General features: G+C 47.2%; 1 protein-coding gene and 1 long non-coding RNA gene across 4 annotated transcripts in view; one reads left to right on the top strand and one right to left on the bottom strand.

The window, feature by feature from the left end:
- Positions 1 to 22,893, top strand: part of LOC140188732 (uncharacterized) — a 444,984-nt gene extending 422,091 nt beyond the window's left edge. For 2 of the 3 annotated variants that reach the window (XM_072245312.1, XM_072245313.1), the window contains 9 exons: positions 334 to 465; positions 3,200 to 3,328; positions 3,779 to 3,907; positions 6,371 to 6,499; positions 12,551 to 12,679; positions 18,244 to 18,372; positions 18,952 to 19,080; positions 20,519 to 20,647; positions 22,415 to 22,893. In XM_072245312.1, the coding sequence (XP_072101413.1) occupies positions 334 to 465; positions 3,200 to 3,328; positions 3,779 to 3,907; positions 6,371 to 6,499; positions 12,551 to 12,679; positions 18,244 to 18,372; positions 18,952 to 19,080; positions 20,519 to 20,647; positions 22,415 to 22,494 (1,115 nt within the window). In that variant the 3' untranslated portion in view covers positions 22,495 to 22,893. Of the gene's footprint in view, positions 1 to 333; positions 466 to 2,686; positions 3,179 to 3,199; positions 3,329 to 3,778; positions 3,908 to 6,370; positions 6,500 to 12,550; positions 12,680 to 18,243; positions 18,373 to 18,951; positions 19,081 to 20,518; positions 20,648 to 22,414 lie in introns of those variants that run through there. The other variant, XM_072245314.1, reaches the window with a different exon arrangement.
- LOC140188734 (uncharacterized) lies at positions 10,573 to 14,266 on the bottom strand. Its single transcript, XR_011883370.1, has 3 exons — positions 13,863 to 14,266; positions 12,458 to 12,668; positions 10,573 to 11,342 (listed from the first exon to the last, which is right to left on the bottom strand). It is a non-coding gene; the product is annotated as an uncharacterized lncRNA (long non-coding RNA).
- Positions 22,894 to 24,662: the final 1,769 nt, after the last annotated feature.

Raw genomic sequence — 24,662 nt, 5'->3', positions numbered from 1 at the left:
AAGACCAGAGTACACAGCCTCAGAATCGAGGGGTGTCCTTTTAGAATGGAGATGAGGAGGAATTTCTTTAGCCAGAGAGTGGTGAATCTGTGGAATTCTTTGCCACAGTCAGCTGTGGAGGCCAAGTCTTTATGTATTTTTAAGGCAGATGTTGATGGATTCTTGATTGGTCGGGTTATGAAGGGATACGGGGAGAAGGCAGGAGATTAGAGCTGAGAGGGAAATTGGATCAGCCATTATAAAATGGTGGAGCAGACTTGATGGGCCAAATGGCCTAATTCTGCTCCTGTATCTTATATTCTCTCACAACCTTTCTTTCTTCTCTTTCCACAGCCTGCCTGCCGGGTACCTACGGGCAGAACTGTAACCAGGTGTGCCAATGTTCTGCCCAGAACCAGCAATGCCACCCAGTCAGCGGAGAGTGCATCTGTGCACCTGGTTACCATGGAGAAAGCTGCAATCTGAGTGAGTTCTATTGGGCTTGTTATAACTCCATGACTCACAGAAAGTCAATACCAATGTCAAAGCTAGTCAGAGTGAAGTGGTGAGAAATCGGAAAGGAAGGTTTGTGCACTTTTTAATTAATTAATTTAATTGTTGAGATACAGCTTGGAGTCGGCCCTTCCGGCTCCTTGAGCCACACTGTCCAGCCAGTTTAATCCTAGCCTAATTACGAGACAATTTACAAGACCAATTAACTCCCAAATGGTACGTCTTTGGACTATGGGAGGAAACCAGGGCATCCAGCGGAAACCCACATGGGGAGAATGTACAAACTCCTTACAGGCAGTGGCTGGAATTGAACCTGGGTCACTGGTACTGTAAAGTGTTGTGTTAACCACTATGTCTCCATGCTGCCCCATATAAGCTTTATGGCACCTTAAAGTGACATAAGAATGCCGAAAATCCTTTGTAGTCAATCATGCAATGTTCTGACTCGTAATATAACGTTGAAAATGCACCCTCCCTAAAACCACTACCATAAGGGCAGCTTCAGAGGTGCTAAATGAGAAACAAATATTTTATTTTATTAAGGGATGCAATGAGCCACACGGCCCAATTACACCCATGTGACCAATTAACTACTCACCCAGTGCGCTTAAGCAAAATGTCTGATTTTTGTTTTAAATAATGCCACCCTTTCACGCCCACTTAAGAGAGCAGGTGGGCTCTCAATTTAGCATCTTGTTTGACAGGTGACACCTCAGGGAAGCTCAGCATTACATTGTAGTGTTGGCATCAGATCCTGGGGCCAATCACCTTCTGATACAGTTGGTGGAGGGAGGGCACTGACTGAAGTTTCAGTAGAATAGGCAGATGAGACCCAAGATTAAAAAGCTGCCCGTTCTGGATGAGAGGTGAGGACAGAATTGGAGCTGAACATTGAGGTAGACTGGTGACAGCCCCAACTCAATCAAGAGTGGTGAGTACTCAATAGAAAGCCCTTGTTGGCAGAGAGCGTGTACCTCCAGTAATCAAACTAATCAATGATTTAATTAGATTAGATTAGATTATGAGGACATGCAGTCCTCTTTTATTGTCATTTAGTAATGCATGCATTAAGAAATGATACAATGTTTTTCCAGAATGATATCACAGAAACACATGACAAACCGACTGAAAAACTGACAAAAAACTCATAATTATAACGTATAGTTACAATAGTTCAAAGCAATACCGTAATTTGCTAAAGAACAGACCATGGCACGGTAAAAAGTCTCAGAGTCTCTTGAAAGTCCCATCATCTCACGCAGACGGTGAACCTCCAGCGCCGCAAATTTGCCGATGCAGCATCCTGGAAGCATCTGACCACAGTCCGACTCCGAGTCCGTCCGAAAACTCCGAGCCTCTGACCAGCTCTCCGACACCGAGCACCGAGCACCATCTCTGCCGAGTGCTTCGACCCTGGCCCCAGGAACGGGCAATAGGCAAAGCTGAAGATTTGGGACCTTCCCCTCCAGAGATTCTTGATCGCACAGTAGCAGCGGCAGCGAAGCGGGCATTTCAGAAGTTTCTCCAGGTGTTCCTCTGTGCTTCTCACGGCTGTATCCATCAAATCAGGATTGTGCACGGCCCCTAGTTACACGTACGATATCTTTCAGAACGGCCGCGCGCGCTGCCATCGTCTCCTCCCGCCTAATGGAACATACACAAAGAACTGCTGGTGAACACAGCAGGCCAGGCAGCATCTATAGGAAGAGGTACGGTCGACATTTCGGGCCGAGACTAAGGGTCAAGAAACGTCGACTGTACCTCTTCCTATAGGTGCTGCCTGGCCTGCTGCGTTTCACCAGCAGTTTTTGTGTGTGTTGTTTGAATTTCCAGCATCTGCAGATTTCCTCGTGTTAATGATTTAATGGAGTCTGGGGTTTTGAATAAGTTGGAACTCTTTCCAGAGGTAGAATGGCCAGTTGATAAAGATCACAGATATCACAAACAAGAGAAAATCTGCAGCTGCTGGAAATCCAAGCAACACACACAAAATGCTGGAGGAACTCAGCAGGCCAGGCAGTATCTATGGAAAAATGTACATAGTCCTGCTGAAGGGTGTCGGCCTGAAACGTCGACAGTACTTTTTTCCATAGATGCTGCCTAGCCTGGGGAGTCCCTCCAGCAGTCTATGTGCGTTAACACATATCAGATGGTTAAAAGAACCGGAAGTGACATAAAGCAGGTGATCCAACAGATTCCAGTGATCAGGAACACCCTGAACGGACAGTGCAAGCAGATTTAATGAAAGCAGAGGGATCTGGAGGAGAATATACTGCAGGGCAATGGAGAAAGAACAGGAGGGAGACTAACTGGAAAAACCCTGCAGAGAGCCACACTTGCACACTGGGATGAATGGCTTCTCTTTTGTGTTGTGTCATCCTAATCTGATGAAGGTAATTGTGACTAAATCAACAATATAGTTAAAAGGTTTCAAAAAATGTTTATTTTTCTAATTTCTTTGCATGGTACCTCCAGGATAAATGCTCTTTCAACTCTGGCAAAAGAGACCTCTTAATAAACTAATCTGTGCCGAGCAATCTGCTTTGGCGCTGAAGTGCCTGGAGGAGCCCACATTGAAACAGGGGTGGGTAGTTTTGGCGTTTGATAGCTTCAGGGGCTGGTGTGAGGAGTAGTGTGTAAAATCTTGGCAGGGAGGCCTGGTTTCCTGACTGTCCTGTGACGCCCTGTTCCTACAACAAACTTCCAGGATGTCCAGCCGGAAGGTACGGATCCAACTGTGTTGAGGAATGTCGGTGCCTGAACAGAGGGCATTGTGAGACAGTGACAGGAACATGTGTCTGTCCACCTGGGTACATTGGGGCAGACTGCAATCAGAGTAAGTAAATGGCAGCTCAAGGAGCTCAGTTTTGGGGTGGACCTGACTGGGGAAGGGGTTGGACCTCACTGGTGGGAGGGATTGGACCTGACTGTGGGAGAGAGGGTGGGCGTCGCTGGATTGCGAGGAGGGGATCTGACTGAACGGAGGGGTTTATTTATTTATTGAGTTAGGGCCCTTTGAGCCACGTCACCGATTTAATCCTTGCCTAATCAAAATGAACAATTAAACTACCAACTGGTACATCTTTGGACTGTGGGAGGAAACTGGAGCACCCAGAGGAAACCCACGCAGTCACGGGGAGATCGTACAAACTCCTTATGGGCGGCGGCAGGAATTGAACCCAGGCCACTGGTACTGTAAAGTGTTGTGCTAACCACTACGCTGACTTCACTGGAGGGAGGGGCTGGGTTACTTTGGGCTCATGCCATGCCTGTTTGCTATTCACAGCCTGCCCTGCCGGTCACTATGGGATGGACTGCGCTCTGATCTGTTCCTGTGGGGAAGGAGCGAGATGTGACCATGTAACCGGGTGGTGCACCTGCCCAGCAGGAAGAACTGGCTCCCAGTGCCAGCATGGTAAGCCTGAACAATGGGGCCTTTGGAGCTGGGGTAGGCAAGGTAGGGTGGGTGGGCGTTTCTGATCACCAGCCATTTCCCCAGAATGTGCAGTTCCAGGCCTGCCCCAGGTTGTATGGCTGCACAGTTTCGGTGCCAGAGTTCGAACAAATACATGCCTGTACAAATGCTTCCTCCGATACTGCCCACAGAATCTCACATGCCTATGCACAGCTCTGGGTCCCGGCAGTGACTGAGGAAGCTGCTCTACTCTCCATTCCTTCACTCAGGTCCAAACCCTAGGCATATTCGGCAGTAGGTTGGACAATGGGCATCGTTGTGGTCCCGGGAGCCTGGTGAGAGAACAGTGGAGGGCAATGTGCGATTGGTAAATGGTACGGGAGCCAATGACAAAGATTGAGCAGGGATGAGGATGTAAGGGAGGGGGAGGATGTGGGAGGAAGGGTGAGTGGAGCAAAGAGTGAGGATGTAGGGGGTGAGGATGTAGGAGGTATGAGGAGTGATGAGGATGTGGGGAGTAGTAAAAGTGTAGAGAGGGTTGAGGATGTAGGGGAGGGTGAAGGAGTGAGGGTTGAGGATGTAGGGATGAAGATGTGGAGGAGGGCTGAAGGAGTGGGGGTGAGGATGTAGGGGAGGGGTGAGGGAGTGGGGGTTGAGGATGTAGGGGAGGGGTGGAGTGAGGGGTGAGGATGTAGGGGAGGGGTGAGGGAGTGGGGGTTGAGGATGTGGGGGATGAGAGAAGGAGTAAGGGGTGAGGATGTAGGGGAGGGGTGAAGGAGTGGGGGTGAGGATGTGGGGGAGGGGTGAAGGAGTGAGGGGTGAGGATGTAGGGGAGGGGTGAAGGAGTGAGGGGTTGAGGATGTAGGGGAGGGGTGAGGGAGTTGGGGATGAGAGAAGGAGTGAGGGGTGAGGATGTAGGGGAGGGGTGAAGGATTGGGGGTTGAAGATGTAGGGGAGGGGTGAAGGAGCGAGGGGTGAGGATGTAGGGGAGGGGTGAAGGAGTGAGGGGTGAGGATGTAGGGGAGGGGTGAGGGAGTTGGGGTTGAGGATGTAGGGGAGGGGTGAGGGAGTTGGGGTTGAGGATGTAGGGGAGGGGTGAGGATGTAGGGGAGGGGTGAGGGAGTTGGGGTTGAGGATGTAGGGGAGGAGTGAGGATGTAGGGGATGAGAGAAGGAGTGAGGGGTGAGGATGTAGGGGAGGGGTGAAGGAGTGAGGGGTGAGGATGTAGGGGAGGGGTGGAGTGGGGGTGAGAATATAGGGGAGGGGTGGAGTGAGGAGTGAGGATGTAGGGGAGGGGTGAAGGAGTGACGGTGAGGATGTAGGGGAGGGGTGAGGGAGTGGGGGCTGAGAATGTAAGGGGGGTGAAGGAGTGGGGGTGAGGATGTAGGGGAGGGGTGAAGGAGTGAGGAGTGAAGATGTAGGGGAGGGGTGAGGGAGTTGGGGTTGAGGATGTAGGGGAGGGGTGAGGGAGTTGGGGTTGAGGATGCAGGGGAGGGGTGAGGGAGTGGGGCTTGAGGATGTAGGGGATGAGAGAAGGAGTGAGGGGTGAGGATATAGGGGAGGGGTGGAGTGAGGAGTGAGGATGTAGGGGAGGGGTGAAGGAGTGATGGTGAGGATGTAGGGGTGAGGGAGTGGGGGCTGAGAATGTAAGGGGGGGTGAAGGAGTGGAGGTGAGGATGTAGTGGACGAGAGAAAGTGTGGGAAGGGTTAAGAATGTGAGGAGAGGTCAAGATGTAGGAACAGATATGAAGGTATGGGGGGGTGTAAGTACATATATATAGCTAGGATGTCAAGACTTTTGCACAGTACTGCATATTATGCCTTTACAGTTGCAAAATAACTCTTAATACTCTTGTGCTAATACAAAGCTCAGTACTCTTATTTCTGTTTCCCAACCACCTTTGTATTTTAACAATATACAGTACTGTGAAAAACTCTGAGGCACCCTTAACCATATATATGTGCCCAAGATGTTTGCCCAACACTGCTGGTGGAGGGAGGGGTGAAGGTGTGTGTGGTAGCAAGTGAAGAAGCTGTGTGAACATGTGGGGTATTGAATGGTTTGTATAAAGAAGTGAAAGATCTTGGGCAGAGGTCATTGGTGTAGGTAGAGGCTGGTGGAGCGGAAGAGCATGATTTTCAGCTCACAGAATAGGTGGTGCAGAGAGGGAAATATGAAGAGGTTAAATGGTCCTGGGCTGGGATGGATGAATGGGTATGTTGTCCTGGAAAGTGGCAGCGGGAGGTGTGGTGTTGTGATCTGAGAAGAATCTACTATATCCGTAGGCTGCATAAGGTGACCCAATGTAGGTCCATATGTCCAAAGACCAGGTGTAGACGCTCTGCCTTCACCAGGTCCTGGACTGAAACCTGATGTTAGATCTGAGCTCTGGCCTCAGACTCACAGTGGCCCGGTATCGGTGGATGTTGCTTGTAACATAACCCACTGCTTTGTGTGTTCAGTGTGCCCCAAAGACAGGTTCGGTGACGGGTGTCAGAACGTCTGTGCCTGCAGAAATGGTGGATTGTGCAATCCAATCAATGGCTCCTGTTCCTGTGGCCTGGGCTGGACGGGACCCCACTGTCAGCAAGGTGAGGGGTCATACAAGTTTTGGGAATGGGTGGCTACTCAACCACTCAAACTTCTTTCCTCCATTCAGTAAAATAATGGCTGATCCAATGGTCACCTCGGTAATATTCATCCACCTCTGCCTTATAAATATCCAAAGCCTCTGCTTCTACCACCTTTGAGCATTTCAGACACTGAAGACCTTCTGAGAGCAAAGGTCTTTTTTTTAAACATCTCTGCCCTTGGTGGATGAGCCATTAGTTTTAAACAGCGACTTCTAGGTTCCTTCACAAGCAGACATCCTCTCCAAGACACCTCAGATAACCTTCTGAAGCATAACCTTCCTCCTTTTGTAATTCAAGAATCATAGAAAAATACAGTACAGTACAGGCCCTTGGGGTCATGAAGTTGTGCTGACCTTTTATGATCAATCTAAACCTTCCCTCCCACATAACCCTCTATTTTTCTGTCATGCCTATCTAAGAACTACCTCAATGTCCTTGATGCATCATCAATAACTCCAAAAGACTGGAAGTACTGGATACTGAAAGGCTTTTATCAGCAGTAAAATGTGGCCTCCACCATGCTGAATACCTGCCCCTGGACTGAGGAGGAGGAGCAGTGGTACAATCGCCTTTATTCAGGGGTCTGTGGGAGGAGCCACAGGAGTAGTCAGCAGAGGGGCGTGTCCAGGCAGGTAACCCAGTTACAACATATATATATATGGTTTACCACAGTCCCTAATGTATCTGCCTCCATCAATACCCCTGGCATTGCAATTCATACACCTGCCACTCTCTGTGCAAAAATTGAAATACCCCTGGAACCCTCCCAGTAAATAAATATATATTTATATAATGTTTGTTTAACTAATTAGTGCAAGAATTTTTTTAAAAAGTGGTGAGGTAGTGTTTATGGGTTCAATGTCCATTCAGAATTTGGATGGCAGAGGGGAAGAAGCTGTTCCTGAATCATTGAGTGTGTGCCTTCAGGCTCCTGTACCTTTTCCCTGATGGTAACAGTGAGAAGGGGGCATGGCCTGGGTGACAGGGTCCTTCCTGATGGATGCTGCCTTTTGAGGTATCACTCCCTGAAGACGTCCTGGATGCGATGGAGAAACATTCCAAGGGTATTAGTATATGTACTTTTTTATTTTCTTTGAAGGTTCTTGATTAGAAATAATACCAAGATTGAGAATGCTGTGTCTGCCATATCACATCCTCACCTTTGATGCTCCAGCCCAAAAACTTCCCTGTGTTACTTTTCCATCAAGTCCCACATTATACATGAACTCATCTCACTTGTGAGACTTGCTTCTAGCTCGCTCCATCCTGCTCTCAATGACTTTTCAACCTGCTGCCGTCGAAACGTACTGCCTAATCCACCTTCCCTTTCTCCTCAAGTTCCTTGAACCTGTTATATTACTTCCCAAATTCCTGCTAAATTACTTGAATCCCTCCAAGTAGGATTTTGGTCAGACCTGTCACAGAATAGATTGATTGGAAACCTGTCCAGATCAATCTATTCTGAGACAGCTCTGATCAAAAATTTTTAACATTTCAATAATTTTAATTTTCCACAATAATAAACAAAAAATTATCCCCAGAGTGCTGAATCAGGTTTTCAACTCCATTCCACACTTAGTAGAAGCTAGAGGCTATTGATAGTTTGGTCATGGTGCTGAATATTTGTACAAGCCCAGCTTAGTCTTTATCCAGTGTCTCCTCCTGGTGATGAACTCACCTTACTGCTGGTTTTCATGCACATCCACTGTGGCATTGGCTGGTCGATTCTCCTCCATATCTTGCTGAGGAAACATTTGAACCAAAAGGTTCTGTAGCCAAACCTACAAAGTGACAATGGATAGAACTTTGACTCCACCATGAGACTGAAGAAATCACCAATTTTCGCATCACCAATTTCTGTTGGTGTACCACAGAAAGCATCCTGTCTGACTGCATCGCATCTTGGTATGGCAACGGCTCTACCCATGACTGCAGCAAACAACAAGGAGTTGTGAACACAGCTGAGCACATGCTCTCATCCATGGACTCCACCTACGTTTCTCACTGCCTCCGTAAATCAGCCAGTGTCTTAATGTCTTAATGAACTAGTGATTTCATTATCTCCTGAAGGACTTGGTGAACTTAGCTTTCAAGCATGCAGGTATGTCGACAAAGCTACATCACCACAGCCGAAAGAGAGGGAGGAAGGAAGGACTTCATGCCAGATTGAAGCGCCGTGGCATGAAATTCCCCCTACCCAGCACCTAGTTAACAAATGTACAGTCGTTGGAGGACAAGATTGAGGACCTCATGGCAAGATTGCTGTATCGGAGGGAAATGAGGAATTGCTGTGTTCTGTGTTTCACAGAGAGATGGATCACTCTGGACATGCTGGATACGTTGGTAAGATCTGAAGGCTTCTTGAGACTGGACTGCTGATTCGGAGAAAGCAAAATGTGGTGGTGGGGGGGGTCAGTGTTTCCTGATAAACTATTGTGCTTTTCGAATACAGTGATCTTGCACACTCTTGTTCCCTCAACCTGGAAGATCTGATGATTAAGTGCCAACCGTTCTACCTACCAAGAAAGTTCTCTTATGCTATTTTGACTGCAATTCACATTGTGCCGTTGGCAGATGTTTAAAAAGCACTTGATATATTGAGTATCGTGATTCATTCATGGCTCCGTCTAAGTAGACAATGGATGCGCCTGTTCTGGGGCGCAGACCTGGGCAATAAATATGGAGATCCTGGGCTGCCCGGACATCAAGATCCCCCTCTCGGCCTCGTGGATGTGGTCCAAAGGAATGCGAAGCAGTATATTTGGCATCAGCTTGGCTGCAGGAGCTGCCGGGAGGTGACATGATACATCATCCAACCGCCTCCGGGGCTCCACTCCGGATTTGCGTAGGGATTACTCCTTAGCCTTCTCTTCTCCTGAAGATACCCACAAGGCAGTGGGATCCGTAACCCTGGACAGGGGCCCACAGCGGGTACTGTCATCCAGAGCCAGTTGAGCCCAGGACTCGTGTAAGGCAGGGTTGTCACGCCCTATAGTAGTGACATATGGAGCCACTACCCACTACCCAATATCATGATTAGCAAACAAGAAACAGCCTATCCTGACTCCTTTCAAATCATAGTCATGGATTTCATTCAACTTGTTTGAAGATATCTCTTATCATCAACATATCCCCAGCAGACCAGGGATCCCAGTGCAGTCGATCACTTTTGCACTATGATTAGGAATGCCTTCCGCTCTATGCCCAGACCACATTTTGGGAAATCTGATGACTTAGCTGTCCTCAAGGCTCCAGAGACAAAGACAACAAAGAGGTGGATGCAGGCGGCTGAGGAGTGGCTATGGGATTGCTTCGAGTCGGTAGACTGGCCCATGTTCAAACACTCAGAGGAGCTGAACAAATATGCCACGATTGACATGGACTTGATAAAAACAGTCGTAGATTAGTGTGTCCCCACAAACTCATCTAGAGTCTTCCCTAAGCAGAAGCTCTGGATGAACTCTGAGATCCGCAATCTGCTGAGGGCCAGGTCAGAGGCTTTCAGGTTTGAGGGCATCTTATAAAACTCTGCTGTCTGAGTTGTAGTTTACACCAAGCCTCTAGGTTCCAACATCTTCACCTCTACTCTATACGTTTAAGATGTGTATTTAAAAACTCACTTCCAACCAGGTTTTGGGCACATACTGTATTCCAATATATTTCTGATATCTAAAGTCGATCTTGCCTCAGTCTTCCGAAGCCGGTATTTTCACTGGCTGTTGGGAAATCCAAGGGGCTGTATAAAATAGAAACAAGTTCTTCAGTCCATGATATCTACGCCTACCAATAGTAATCCCAGTTGCTTGCACCAATTCCATCCACCTCTATGCCAGGGGTTCTCACCCTGGGGCCTGCAGATCCCTTGCTTAATGGTTTTGGTCAATGGCATAAAAAAGGTTGGGAACCCTGCTGTAAACCTTTCTCATTTAAGTACCTGTTAAGAGGTAACAGGTATCCTTTGACATCTCATTATAGATAAAGTCATATATATGTATATGAATTGAATTGACTTTCTTTCTTATATCCTTCACATACATGAGTAAAAATCTTTACATTACATCTCCATCTAAATGTGCAAAGTGCTATTTATATTAACTTATAATAAATAGCATATACAACAGGACAGTCAATATAACACAGAAATGCAGTTTTGTCAGCATGAATTAATCAGTGAGATGGCCTGGTGGAAGAAGCTGTCCTGGAGCCTGCTGGTCCTGGCTTTTATGCTGTGGTACCGTTTCCCAGATGGTAGCAGCTGGATCAGTTTGTGGTTGGGGTGACTCAGGTCCCCAGTGATCCTTCGGGCCATTTTTGCGCGCCTGTCTTTGTAAATGTTCTGAATAGTGGGAAGTTCACATGCGCTGGGCTGTCCGCACCACTCTCTGCAGAGTCCTGCGATTAAGGGAGGTACAGTTCCCATACCAGACAGTAATGCAGCCAGTCAGGATGCTCTCAATTGTGCCCCTGCAGAAAGTTCTTAGGATTTGGGGGCCCATAGCAAACTTCTTCAACCGCCTGAGGTGAAAGAGGTGCTGTTGTGCCTTTTTCACTACACAGCTGGTGTGTACAGACCACACGAGATCCTCAGTGATGTGGATGCTGATGATCTTAAAGCTGTTCACTCTCTCAACCCCAGATTCATAGATGTGAATAGGGGTTAGCCTGTCTCCATTCCTCCTGTAGTCCACAACCAGCTCCTTAGTTTTTGCAACATTGAGGGATGGGTTGTTTTCTTGACACCATTGTGTCAAGGTGATGACTTCTTCTCTGTAGGCTGCCTCATTATTATTTGAGGTTAGCCCTAAGGGGGAGAGAGGGAAGACAGAGAGAGAGAATTTTGCACAGTCTTATAGTAATTTTATGTTTTGCACTGTACTGCTGCTGCTGCAAAAAATCATGAAATATGTGAGTGATGATGACCCTGATTCTGATATGGGTCTCTATTGTAGATGAGATTGGGAAGCGGGGGTAGGAGGAAGGGGAATCATGATTGGGAAATGAGGAAGGGTGAGGGGAGGGAGTGGGATGCACCAGGGAGACATTCTGCAGTGAACAATAAACCGACTGTTTGGAATCCAATGACCTTGCCTGGTGTCTCAGGCCTGGGTGTGTCTGCACCTACACCACTCCCTGGCCCGGACCAACTCCTCTGCCACCTGTCCCACACCCCTCTACAAGCTCCACCCTTGCCATTCCCAACATCCTTTGCTCCTGCCAGATTTACAAACTCGCTGTCTGCTCCAAGCTCCTCTTTTCTTGCCTTCAAAATATGAACAGTGGGAGCATATTGCTAACAGTGTGACCTTTCAGAGTTATCTGACCTTCCTGTTGTAGCTAACCCACGATGGCAGAGACTAGCAAGCAAGAACCATGGAATTGTTAAAGCACATTAGGAAGTCACTTGGCCATGCATTGTTTTTAGTTATTTTGAGAGAATATTTTGCTACACTCTGCAGATGTTATGTTTATCATCTCTTCCTCAGCAACTTCATTTTTGCTTCAACAGAAACTTTGCAATAGTGCAGGCAGACCTGGGAGATTGAACATCCCCCTGCCCAAGGCAGCCAGCAGTCTGAGGATCAAGTTACTAAACAGTTGGAAAGGGCTTTTTCCATTTTCCTTGGACTGTAACCAGCTCTCAGTCAGTGAGCTATAGTAATGGCAGGGGGTGGGTGGGGGGTGTGCAGAGCACTGATTAAGGCCACAAGGATTGGAACAGGCGTGGATGAGGGTATTCCATGCATTATGTCATTCCTGCGTTCCCTTAACTCAAGCTGTGGAATTTGCTGGTTTTCAAGTTCCCCTTTCTGTTGCTTTGATACAGTCAGAAAATTCCCCCATGTTGTGGTTTTTTTTTAACCATCAATATCCACTTTTGCTTTTCATTATCCTTCCTGCTGATGTTCATTCACTTACAGATATTCCCTTTATTTCCTTCTCTTCCACCTCTCCACCAGTTTCCTCCGGTTGCTTGATGAACTCTGTGGTCACGATGTTTCTGTTTTCCAGAGTGTCCCCTTGGGAAGTTCGGTGCGAACTGCCAGCTGGACTGCGCCTGCCACACCAATGCGAGCTGCGACCGAGTTACTGGGCACTGCCGCTGCCCTAGAGGCTATTATGGACAATCCTGTGAGCATGGTAGGTTGGTTAATTTCATCTGTTGAGATACAGCGCGGAGAGGGCCTTTCCAGCCCCTTGTGCTGCGCTGTCCAGCAATCCCCTGTTTTAATCCCCTAGCCTGATCATGGGGCAATTTACAATGATTAATCAGCCCGTATCCCTTTGGACTGTGAAGAAAACCGGATACATACAAACTCCTTACAGGCAGCAGCGGGAATTGAACCCAGGTCACTGGTACTGTTAAGTGTTGTGCTAACCACTATGCTATGGCGCTGAGCTACCCCCCACCTCCAAGAAGATGCTGGGCGTTGTGGATGATTTCAGTCCAGCTGGCAGAGATGTGGTCACGGCCAGCAAAGCCAGTACTGGTGGCCCATCCCTTCGTTGCCTGTGAATATCCTCCATCTTAAACACTGCAAACTTCAGTGGATGTTAGGCTGCTTCAGGGGGTAAAACGGAGACGGAAAAATCTGTGACAAGTGCCGAGGTAAGGTTCTTCAGATGAGGAATGTTTCTAGGGATGGGCACTTCTGCCTGCATTGTGGTTGCACAAACTTTGGAGTTTCCAATTTAAGATAAACCACACCCCCTCTGATCTTTTTCTCCCTCCTCCTGCACTACTGACTTCTTCCTGCATTCACCTTGCGCCCCTCCCATCACCGTTTCCTTCCTGTCCTCTGCCCACTATCAGTTCCTTCTACTCATGCCCCTCTCCCCAATTTCCATCCACCCTCCCCACCTCCCTTACTTGACTCCATGCTCCACCTCCCTCTACTATCAGATTCTATCACCTGCAGCTGTATATCACCCTATCTATCTCCCCGCCTTCAACTATCACCTGCTAGCTTTTGGTCCACCCCTTCCCTTTACCTTTTCATACTGGTTATCTCCCTTCTGTATTTCAGTCCAGGTGAAAAGGTTTCCCACCTGAAACACTGACCAACACACACAAGATGCTGGAGGAACACAGCAGGCCAGGCAGCGTCTATGGAAAAGAGTAAACAGTCAATGTTTCGGGCCAAGACGCTTTGGCAGCACTGAAACACTGACTGTCCATTTCCTTCCACAGACTTTGCCTGATCAGCAGAGTAGTTCGTAGTCCCAAACTCTACTAATCACTTGTCTATTTGGTTCAGTTAATCCACCAATCTGCTCAGCTTTCTAATGTTGGAGGAATCTGCAGCACTGGGAGGAAACCTACCTCTGCTGCCTTGTGGCTAGACCACTCTCTGGGACTAAACCCGGAGCCAAAATCGGGAGCCGGAGTCCCTGAGGCGGTCCTGTGTTGAAGTCAATGCCGACAGGCAACTCCTGCGACGCCGCTGGTGCCAAACTGTATCGGTCTCTGCCGTTCCTTTGGATTCATCAGCTGCGTGGAGAGGGGGTGCCTGCCGCCTGGGCAACAGCTCGCTCTCCATATCGTACTGCCCTGGCTTGCATATCACGTAGTCAGCCGGCATGAAACACCCATATGGTTGACCCCATTCGACGGAGGGCCTCAGGAGGAAACCCCGGTCGTCAAGAGGGAGAACGGGCAAACTCCACAGCTACAGCACCAGAGTCGGGAGCTGAACTTGTGGCGCTACTGCTCTCTCAGCTGTGCCACTGTGAAGTTCAAAGGGAAGTGGAATAATTCCTTAAGCAGGGAAAGTGTTCAATAGGATGAGAGTGTTAAGGAACTGGGCAGGACTGTGGATCTTTGGAATGAGAATTCTTGCATTTCCCTTACACAAGGATACACTTCAGTGCTATTCAGTGTACTATAGCGCCACCTGCTGCTGGGATTCAACAACACCAGAGGCTTCACCTTCAACAATCACATATACATTTGTTGTTCCATATAAAACCATATAACAATTACAGCACAGAAATAGGCCATCTTGGCCCTTCTAGTCCGTGCCGAACTCCTACTCTCACCTAGTCCCACTGACCTGCAATCAGCCCATAACCCTCCATTCCTTTCTTGTCCATATATCTATCCAATTTAACTTTAAACGACAACATCGTACCTGCCTCAGCCACTTCTGCTGGAAGCTCATTTCATGCAGCTACCACTCTCTGAGTAAAGAAGTTCCCCCTAATGTTACCCCTAAACTTTTGTCCTTTAACTCTCTACTCATGTCCTCTTGTTTGAATGTTCCCCACTCTCAATGGAAAAAGCCTATCCACGTCAACTCTGTCTATCCCCCTCACAATTTTAAATACCTCTATCAAGTCCCCTCTCAACCTTCTACGCTCCAAAGAATAAAGACGTTTCTCTGTAACTTACGAGATGAAACCCAGGCAACATTTTAGTAAACCTCCTCTGTACTCTCTCAATTTTATTGACATCTTTCCTATAATTCGGTGACCAGAACTGTACACAATACTCCAAATTTGGCCTTACCAATGCCTTGTACAATTTCAACAGTACATCCCAACTCCTATACTCAATGCGCTGATTAATAAAGGCCAGCATACCAAAAGCTTTCTTCAGCACCCTATCCACATGAGATTCCACCTTCAGGGAACTATGCACCATTATTCCTAGATCCCTCTGTTCTACTGCATTCTTCAATGCCCTACCATTTACCATGTATGTCCTATTTTGATTAGTCCTACCAAAATGTAGCATCTCACATTTTTCAGCATCAAACTCCATCTGCCATCTTTCAGCCCACTCTTCTAACTGGCCTAAATCTCTCTGCAAGCTTTGAAAACCTACTTCATTATCCACAACACCACCTGTCTGTATTATCCAGATATCAGGCAATGGACAAAATGATTTTTTTTGTCATAAATCCTGTACTACAGCTCAGAATTCAGACATGGGTAGAAAGCTACAGGAAAAGCTCAGTATAAAACAGGCCTTTTTAAACCAAATGGTCTTTGCCAGAGTGAATGCTCCTTCATGTACAATCCATCTGACCTATGCAGAGCTCACATGGTCAACAGATTCTCCTTAAATAAAGATGTAAATTTCACTTAATGGGTTGAGACCTTTCCCTGGAAGACCACAATGACTGTTAAGGGTACATTCTTTATCAATCTGACCTCTGGTTTTGGATTCCTGCAGTAGAAACTTCTCACCTACCCCATCAGGTTGTTGTTATTCTTCTCTGTGCCTCGAGGTGCATCGGGTGGCAACCCTGCTGTTTCTTTAGCATTTGTCTGTTTTATTTTTAAACGAGGCTGAATTGCTAGCTGGATGCTCAACCCAGCACAGATGACAGGCATGCAAGGAGCCGGCCAGATACGAACCCAGGACCATGTGCCCCTGAAGTCCGGTGCTGATGTCACCACACCACCAGCTGGCTAAACCCCTTCAAGTGCTTCCCCAGTTTTAAAGATCTCCACCGCGACACTTCTGGTCCTCTTTGCTGCAGGGAAATAAAACCTCTCAATCTGATGCTCAAGTTCCTCGGTATACACATCGCCGAAGATCTCACCTGGACTGTCCACACCGGCTGTGTGGCAAAAAAGCACAACAGCGTCTCTTCCACCTCAGGTAACTGAAGAAGTTCAGCATGAGCCCCAAAATCCTCAAGACCTTCTACAGAGAGAACATCCTGACTGGCTGCATCACTGCCTGGTACAGGAATTGTACTAACATTGATCGCTGGGCACTGCAGAGAGTGGTACGGACAGCCCAGTGCATCTGTGGACGTGAAATTCCATCCATTTACAGCAGCAGGTGCATAAAGAAGGCCTAGAAGATCACTGGGGACACCAGTCACCCCAACCATAAACTGTTTCCGATGCTTCCATCTGGCAAACGGTACCGCAGCATTAAAGCCAGGACCAACAAGCTATGGGGCAGCTGCTTTCTAAAAGCCATTAGGCTTATAAATTTACGTCTGTACATTGTGGTGTAAAGATTTTTACGCCCTCACATTGTGGGATGGATGTAAGATTTAAATAAATTCAAATTCAAAACCTGAAGGAGAATATGGCCTTTCAGCTTCCTATAAGATCCCCACATAAGTATGCTGAAATATTGACAGGAACGTCAATTATAGTGTTGCTTTCCTTTTCTAAGATTGAACCATGTGAACTTGTGTGATTCTCATCGGTCATTAACACCAGAAGGTTGCCCTTGGGATACTTGAAATTGCGCAAGGGTTTTGGATAAAATAGGAAGCAAATTGTATTCTAATTTGGAAACATTAGTGAAAAGCTCAGACTGTGATGTAGGGAGGAGAGAAGGTAAATCAACAGCAAACATATCAGTCCAAGGGGAGGTTTAAGGAGTGAGGGGGAGGGCATAGTGCAAAGGAAAGTGTTAGAGTGAGAGATGTCAAGTTCCTTTGAGTCTCCAGTAATCAAGATAGTTTTCTCTTTCTCAAACTATTCTAACGTTAGTAGAGTTGAAACCAGGCTGAAGATCCCAAGACAGGAGGTGAGCTGTCAGGCCATGCAGCTGGGGTCATAGGGAAGTTTCTGCCAGTACTGGCTGGTGAACAGAATCCCGGAAGAACACTTACAATGATCTGTGCAACATCATTGTTTGTCTTGGTGATCTTTGGACACTGATTACCAGTTATAAAAATATTAGAGCCGGGGAGAGGTGGTGGATGATGGTGTGGCAGACTTTTCAACTAAGAGAGACACTTGAAGATGGGAGGCCACCTGCTGGTAACTTCTGTGTGTAAAGCCTCCGAAAACTGGTTTTGGGATTTTTTTTTCCCGTGCATCTTTCATGCCTCAGGATATTCCAGATGAAATGTGACCACTAATTTTGGCACAGCAAACTCCCATAATTACGTTATCTTTATTTCATAATGCTACTTGAGGAATCATTTCAGAACCCGGAATAGAAGCTCTCTGTCTTTTACCCATGTTGCACCGTACTAGAAAGCCTTCATTTAATACCTCATCCAAGGTCATCGGACTGGGGCTGTAGAGTACGACCCTGTTTGTAGTATGGAGCCAAATAATCCCTTCGACAAGGTCACATGAGACACCAAGATCCCCTCCCCCGGTCCATGTAAAATACCATTGTGGTCAGGACATGCTTAAAGAAAGGTCAGCCTATTTTTCACAGGTACATCAAAACATACAGAGTTTACATTGTTTGCATCAACAACCAACACAGTCCAAGATGTGCTGGGAGCGACCCACAAGGTCGCCATGCTTCCAGTGCAAACTTACTAACCCTAACTTTGGAATGTGGGAGCAAACAGGAGCACATGGGGGAAACCCACAGAGTGATAGGAACAGCATAAAAACTTGCAGTAGCAGGAAATTAATCCTGATGTTACAGCTGACACAGGAAAGCGTTATACTAACAGCTCTGCTTCACGCTGTACTGATGGAAAGAATTAGTAGGGCCAAATCCTTTTTGTTCCTAATAGCAGATGCAAGAACGTTAGCAGGATAAGCAAATGGAGGTCACTCAGTCCACTGTGGCTGCTGTTCCAGTCAAGGTAATCATGGCTGATCTACTTCAGCTCCACCTTCCCGTACTAACCTCATTCTCTATAATTTTGAAAAGGTGTCACGCAACACCCCCCAGAGAAAGAAGTTTCCATGCCTCTTGGCCACAGGCTCAACCCTGTTGATGTGGGGCAGTTACTGATTGCGACTTTTGTATTTGTTCACAGTCTGCCCACCTGGGTTTCACGGATCCAACTGCCAACACCCGTGTGACTGTAGAAACGGCGCGTCCTGTGACCCTGTGGCTGGCCGGTGTTTGTGCTCTGCTGGTTACCACGGAGAGCGCTGTGAGACAGGTAATGGACAAAACACTCAGCCACACAAACATGCTTTGTGTGGTTGTCGCTGCCCATGACACAAGTCTGTTGGTTGACCTGGCCTCAGGCCAGAGCTGCCATGTGTAGCTAACCGGCAGTCATCAAGTTTAGGAACCAGGCAATTCACGGCATTAGCACGTTGTCGCTGAGTCCATGCCCCAAGAACGTGGAATGGCCAATGTCAACATCCTCAGATATCTTTCCCCTCTCTCGTTGACATGTTGGTCTATTGGTGCTGCATCATTTCTCCATTAATTAGGGTACTACTTTCCTTTCAGCCCACAATGTTGATGCCAACCATCACATCCATTAATACAAATCCAATTTCCATGACCCACAGCCTTGGCGATTCAAGTGCTTATCTGGAGACGTATTAACTATTGGGACAGTAATTATCTCCACCATCTTCTCAGGAAGAGCAATCCATATTGCACCCATCCTCTAGGTTGTGCTGCCCTCAAGGACTGTAGAATTGCACCATCTACCCTACGGTAACCAAGGCCATTGATCGATCATTCCATATGGGCCTCAGCTTTCTCTCTCTCTGGCCCCCTGCAGAATGTGAGCGGGGACAATACGGGGACCATTGTCGGCAGCTGTGTGATTGTGAAGATGGGGCTCCTTGTGAACCTGCGACTGGACTGTGCCTTTGTCCCCCAGGGAAAATGGGCACCAGGTGTGACATTGGTGAGTGTTGTACAAATACCCCTTTCCTTCCATGCACTGCTTCTAAACCCACATATTCCAGCGTTTTCCTAACCAAACGACCACCTCCTCCCCTCGGTGAAATGGAGAGTATGCTAAAGCTCCAGCTCCCACCCATCCACATCCTCTCCAGTCTAGCAACAGCTCACTTAATCCTCCTGTGCTAATCTTGCAACCTCTGTGGCGTGCCTGCATATCCTCACACCTTCTCCAATTCTGTAACTTTCCAAGACCTTAAGCGTTCAGGTCCTAAACTCAGAAATCTAATAATTTTCTCATGATTTACAAATATGTCAGTTAAATATTTTCTGGCTGTTCCAATGTTAGAGGGAAACACAGCAGCATCTCAAACCAGCCCCATTCAAACAGACACTGATGGCTACTCAATGACTGAACATGAGGCAGAGTTCAAACTATCTGCTTTACATAGAAACATAGAAAATAGGTGCAGGAGTAGGCCATTTGGCCCTTCGAGCCTGCACCGCCATTCAGTATAATCATGACTGATCATCCAACTCAGAACCCTGTACCTGCCTTCTCTCCATACCCCGATCCCTTTAGGCACAAGGGCCATATCTAACTCCCTCTTAAATATAGCCAATGAACTGGCCTCAACTGTTTCCTGTGGCAGAGAATTCCACAGATTCCCCACTCTCTGTGTGAAGAAGTTTTTCCTCATCTCGGTCCTAAAAGGCTTCCCCTTTATCCTTAAACTGTGACCCCTCATTCTGGACTTCCCCAACATCCGGAACAATCTTCCTGCATCTAGCCTGTCCAATCCCTTTAGAATTTTATACGTTTCAATAAGATCCCCCCCTCAATCTTATAAATTCCAGCGAGTATAAGCCTAGTCGATCCAGTCTTTCATCATATGAAAGTCCTGCCATCCCAGGAATCAATCTGGTGAACCTTCTTTGTACTCCCTCCATGGCAAGAATGTCTTTCCTCAGATTAGGGGACCAAAACTGCACACAATACTCCAGGTGTGGTCTCACCAAGGCCTTGTACAACTGCAGTAGAACCTCCCTGCTCCTGTACTCGAATCCTCTTGCTATGAATGCCAGCATACCATTCGCCTTTTTCACCGCCTGCTGTAACTGCATGCCCACTTTCAATGACTGGTGTACAATGACACCCAGGTCTCATTGCACCTCCCCTTTTCCTAATCGGCCACCATTCAGATAATAATCTGTTTTCCTGTTTTTGCCACCAAAGTGGATAACCTCACATTTATCCACATTAAATTGCATCCGCCATGAACTTGCCCACTCACCTAACTTATCCAAGTCACTTATCCAATCCTTTCTTCTTATCAATAAGAAGGAGCTTTACAGAAGACAGTTATCAGAGTTTATTCTTAAGAGGTTGAAGCTCCAACAAAGGCCACAATTTATGAGTAATGGCATCTCCTTCCCTTCAGATTGCCAAGCCAATCGCTACGGACCTAACTGCGCCTTAAGCTGTGACTGCTCCAATAATGCCCGCTGTGACCCTCGGAATGGGCACTGTACTTGCCTGGATGGCTGGATCGGACCCACCTGCAAGGAAGGTGAGGAGAGGTATTCCACATCGTTGCTTAAGTCGGAGGGTTTGGAGCTCACCTGGGGGGTTCTGTGGGATAAAGGGACACAGGAGAGGTGTTCATGGTGGGATTCACTCTTGTCCTTGCTTGGCGCAGTTTGGAAGTCATTAGCTCAGACCTGGTCAGTTCACGAAATATGGTCAATCTGCGTCTGGTAACTTCAATTCCGAATTTTCCTAAGGACTCTGCATTTTTCTTAAGGAAGGAGTTCCAGATTTCTACTAATCTGTGTCCCAAAATCTGAGTTGACTTCATAGTCACTTCAATGTGCCTCCTACTCTTGTGCTCACCCCATTCCCATTTCTCATGGGACAAGAGATGGTTCCTCACCAGTTCCTCCACCCATAGTCACTTTGAGAACAGGATGTCAAGGAACAACATGGTCAGCATCCCCTCTGGCCTTCTCAAGTGCTGCTGACTGCTGCTCAGGCAATAAATCAGTGTCCATCGTACTGGTCCCAGGCACCTTCTGAGCTCCAATAATGATCTCGCTGACTGATGATAGAACCCTGTCAGGATCTGTGAATATCAATTAAGCTAAAGAATGACCCCGATGGACTCTCCTCACTGTCTCAATACAGGAATGTCCCATTCAGGTGTACAGCACCCTTCAGAAATCAGCAGTGCAGAATAGTCACGGGGGAGCTCGGCAAGTCAGACAGCATCTATGGAGAGGAAGAAACAATTTCAGGCCGAGACCCTTCATCTGCAGCATCTCACGTTACTGAGTAGTCATTGTATGTTTTCTTTGAGAGGTTGGTGCACGGGGTGAGGTTTCTGTTCCACATTAGAATCTTGAACACACACTCATTGGCCAGAGGAGGGGGAAATACAGCCTGTCCGGGGCGGCAGCGGGATCACATGATCAGCAGTCACCTGCCCCATGGTGAAAACACCAGGCTGCACTGTATTACCCCGGGAAGAGTGGTGGAATTTTCCTGGCATTACCTGTGAATGCATGCTCTCCTAGTGACCACTTGGCTTTCCCTGGATCCTCCTCGTTTCCTCTCACAATCCAGGGATGTATCCACTTACTTACTGTCTGTAACACTACTGGCGTTTAGGGCAGCAATGAAGATCCTCCATCTCTGTCTGTCCACTCTGTCGCACATAGAAGTAGAAGGATTCTTCGTTGCTGTTTCTATAAAAAAACTTGTTTGACCAGTCGGGGTTGTTAGCCCTGAGCTGAACCCCCACCCCCCCCAACTTGGAGGACCAGTGGGCCACTCTTAGTCTGGCCTCTACCCTTTGACCTGTTTGGCATGGGTGACCCTACCAAGAGCCAAAGCATGAGGCTGTGACTCTAGCCAACGTAGCTCTCCGGGTCATTGAGACACACAGGCCTCCAAACCCTCCAATAAGGTTGCGGTCTTTTTGTGGTGCTTGTTTGTGGGTTAATTGGATGCTGTAAAGCAGGAAAATCACATGCCAGTGAATTGGCAATGGGATTATGAGAGCCAGAAAAGGCTCAGTGGGCCAAAGAGTCTCCATTAGAATGGGAGATAATGTGAACACTTTGCAACATACACTCAAAATGCTGGAGGAACTCAGTGGGTCAGGCAACAGCTATAGTCAACATTCCAGGCCAAAGCATCTTGCATAAACATCAGCTGTTCCTGACTCTATACGCTGCCTGACCTGCTGAGTTCCTCCAGCATTTTGTACAAGTTGCTCTGGATTTCCAGCATTTGCAGACTCTCTTGTGTTTATGAAACTTGTGCTGTCTGCTTTCAGGAGGACCTCCAAAACCACCTCATCACCTACAGGACGCGGCCCTTAGGAATATGGTATCAGACACCCGCTCAGGGCTGTAGTCACCCTAGCAAGTTCAAAGGCAGCTGTCAAGGAGACTGCTTCTGAAACCACACCCTGCCGAAGACAGACAGCACTGAAAGTAGAATTATGGAACTGTACGTTTGGAGAATTGGGCACGAGTCCCACCATCTTTCAGACCATTTGGCTAATTTTAAAAAAAAACATGGATTTGCTGACAGATTTTAGGATCCAGCCTCGCCTTGTGGTCCAGGCGAAAAGGAGGTGTTTGAACCCATGGCTTTGCCATCTCCTTGGAACCTTTAACGATGAACTTTAGGCTAATGGAAATATTCCTGATACCTTAAAGACCTTTCTTCTACTATAATATACAATATATATAATTTTATTTTTATAAAATAAATCCCAGATGAACCAGATCACTGGGATTATTAGGACTACAGGTTGGTTTCAATCCTGGCACAACTTTAACTGACCGAGGAAGTGGTTAAACATCGTACCTCAAATTTGCCATCCAGTGTTGGTTAGAGGGTGGCTTTTCCATTTCGGTGGGAAGTTTGCACACTGACGTCAAGACTGCAATCACTACAAGGCAGCAAGGAAGCAGGTACTCTGTAATGGATTAAGCTGCCTGCCCGTCTGGAAACGATGAACTTTGGCATCTGCAGAGACTCAGTTGGCAGGGTGAATGGAATGTGACAGCGTTGAGAGAACGTGCCTCTGACATTCAGGGACCCAGCAATTGCCACTGCAATCTGTTCAAGCCCAGTTCTACCTTCAGTATCTGTTAGGCACATTAACTGTCAGTCAATGACCCCATGCAGGCAATGCTTCCCCTTGTTTCATTAACCAGCTCAGGGCAGTCCACAGGAAGGTTGTGATGACACAAGTCAAGCTGAACTATCATAGAATAGCTGAATAAACTCTTGTCAAAAGGCGGGACAACAAATTATTGTGAGGCCTATCCTCATCCTTCCCTTTCTCCCTCTATGTTGGTTGTGTCTTTAAAGTCCTTAAATTTTGTACAAATTTACAACTTTTCCATTCCCTATGCTGAAATAAAAATTCCACCTCCTACCATACCTTCCTTTCCAAGGATCACAACACTGCAAGCCCACTGCACCCTTTGAAACAGACGGATTTCTGCTTCACTGTTAGACCTCGTGTCTGGGTTGAGTGGGGCATTTCACCCTGTTATTTGCTGCTCTCTCTCTCCAGACCCAGGATCTCTCATAGGATAACCCAGTGTTACACCAGTGGTTCTGGATCAAGGGAAGCAGGGCAGGGCGAAACCAAGAGTTGGAGCTCCATTTAATGAAAAGGACTGATTTCCCACCCCTTACCTCCTTTTATTTAAGTTCCCATTGCCGTTGATTGGAAACGGAGCATGCGCTTTAACTCAACAATCCATCATCTGACTCATTAGAATGATTGTAAAGAACCAGTTTTCTGCTCTTCAGTTGGCTTGCCACCAGATCCGACCTGGTGACCTTCTCCAGCTGATGTGCCACTGTCTTCTCGACAGCTCTGGCCTTGAAGGTGACATGCATCCACTTTAGTTCTGTGGCTGCTGGGTTAGCTGTTGAGTCAATGTGGGACGTGCAGAATCTACCACAGTTGGAAGGTAGTGTACTCCTTCTGCTGTTTACAATTAGCTTCCTGATGCAAGGGCTCAAGGTCCTAGAAGTGTGCGGGAGGACGGAAGTCACTGTTGTCTGGGTTTGCGTTACATTCTGGACCTTAATCTCCATATACCGTTCCTCAGAATAGTAAAGGCAGTGACCGATGAACTCAATGTGATGGCAAATTTCATCATCGACGTCTGCCTTACAGAGCGCTGGCTCTGAGACATAGGAAATACAGTCACAGAGTACTACAGCTCAGAAGCAGGTCCTTCAGCCCATCTAATCTGTGCTGAACTGTTATTCTGCCTATTTCCATTGACCTGCACCCACACCAGAGCACTCCATACCTCTCCCATCCATGTACTTATCCAAATTACTCTTAACTGTCGATCAACCCTGCATCCACTTCCACTGGCACCTTGTTCCACACTCACACCACCCTCTGAGTGATGAAGTTTCCCCTCAGGTTCCCCTTAAATATTTCATCTTTCACCCTCAATTGATGAACTCGTGGTCTAGTCTCATCCAACCTCAATGGAAAAAGCCTTCTTGCATTTACTATATCTATACCCCTCATAATTTTG

Source organism: Mobula birostris, chromosome 27, assembly GCF_030028105.1.
Source record: "Mobula birostris isolate sMobBir1 chromosome 27, sMobBir1.hap1, whole genome shotgun sequence".
Taxonomy (NCBI): Eukaryota; Metazoa; Chordata; class Chondrichthyes; order Myliobatiformes; family Myliobatidae; genus Mobula; species Mobula birostris.
The sequence above is the reverse complement of the archived record's forward strand: the minus strand, read 5'-3'. Positions and strand labels throughout refer to the sequence as shown.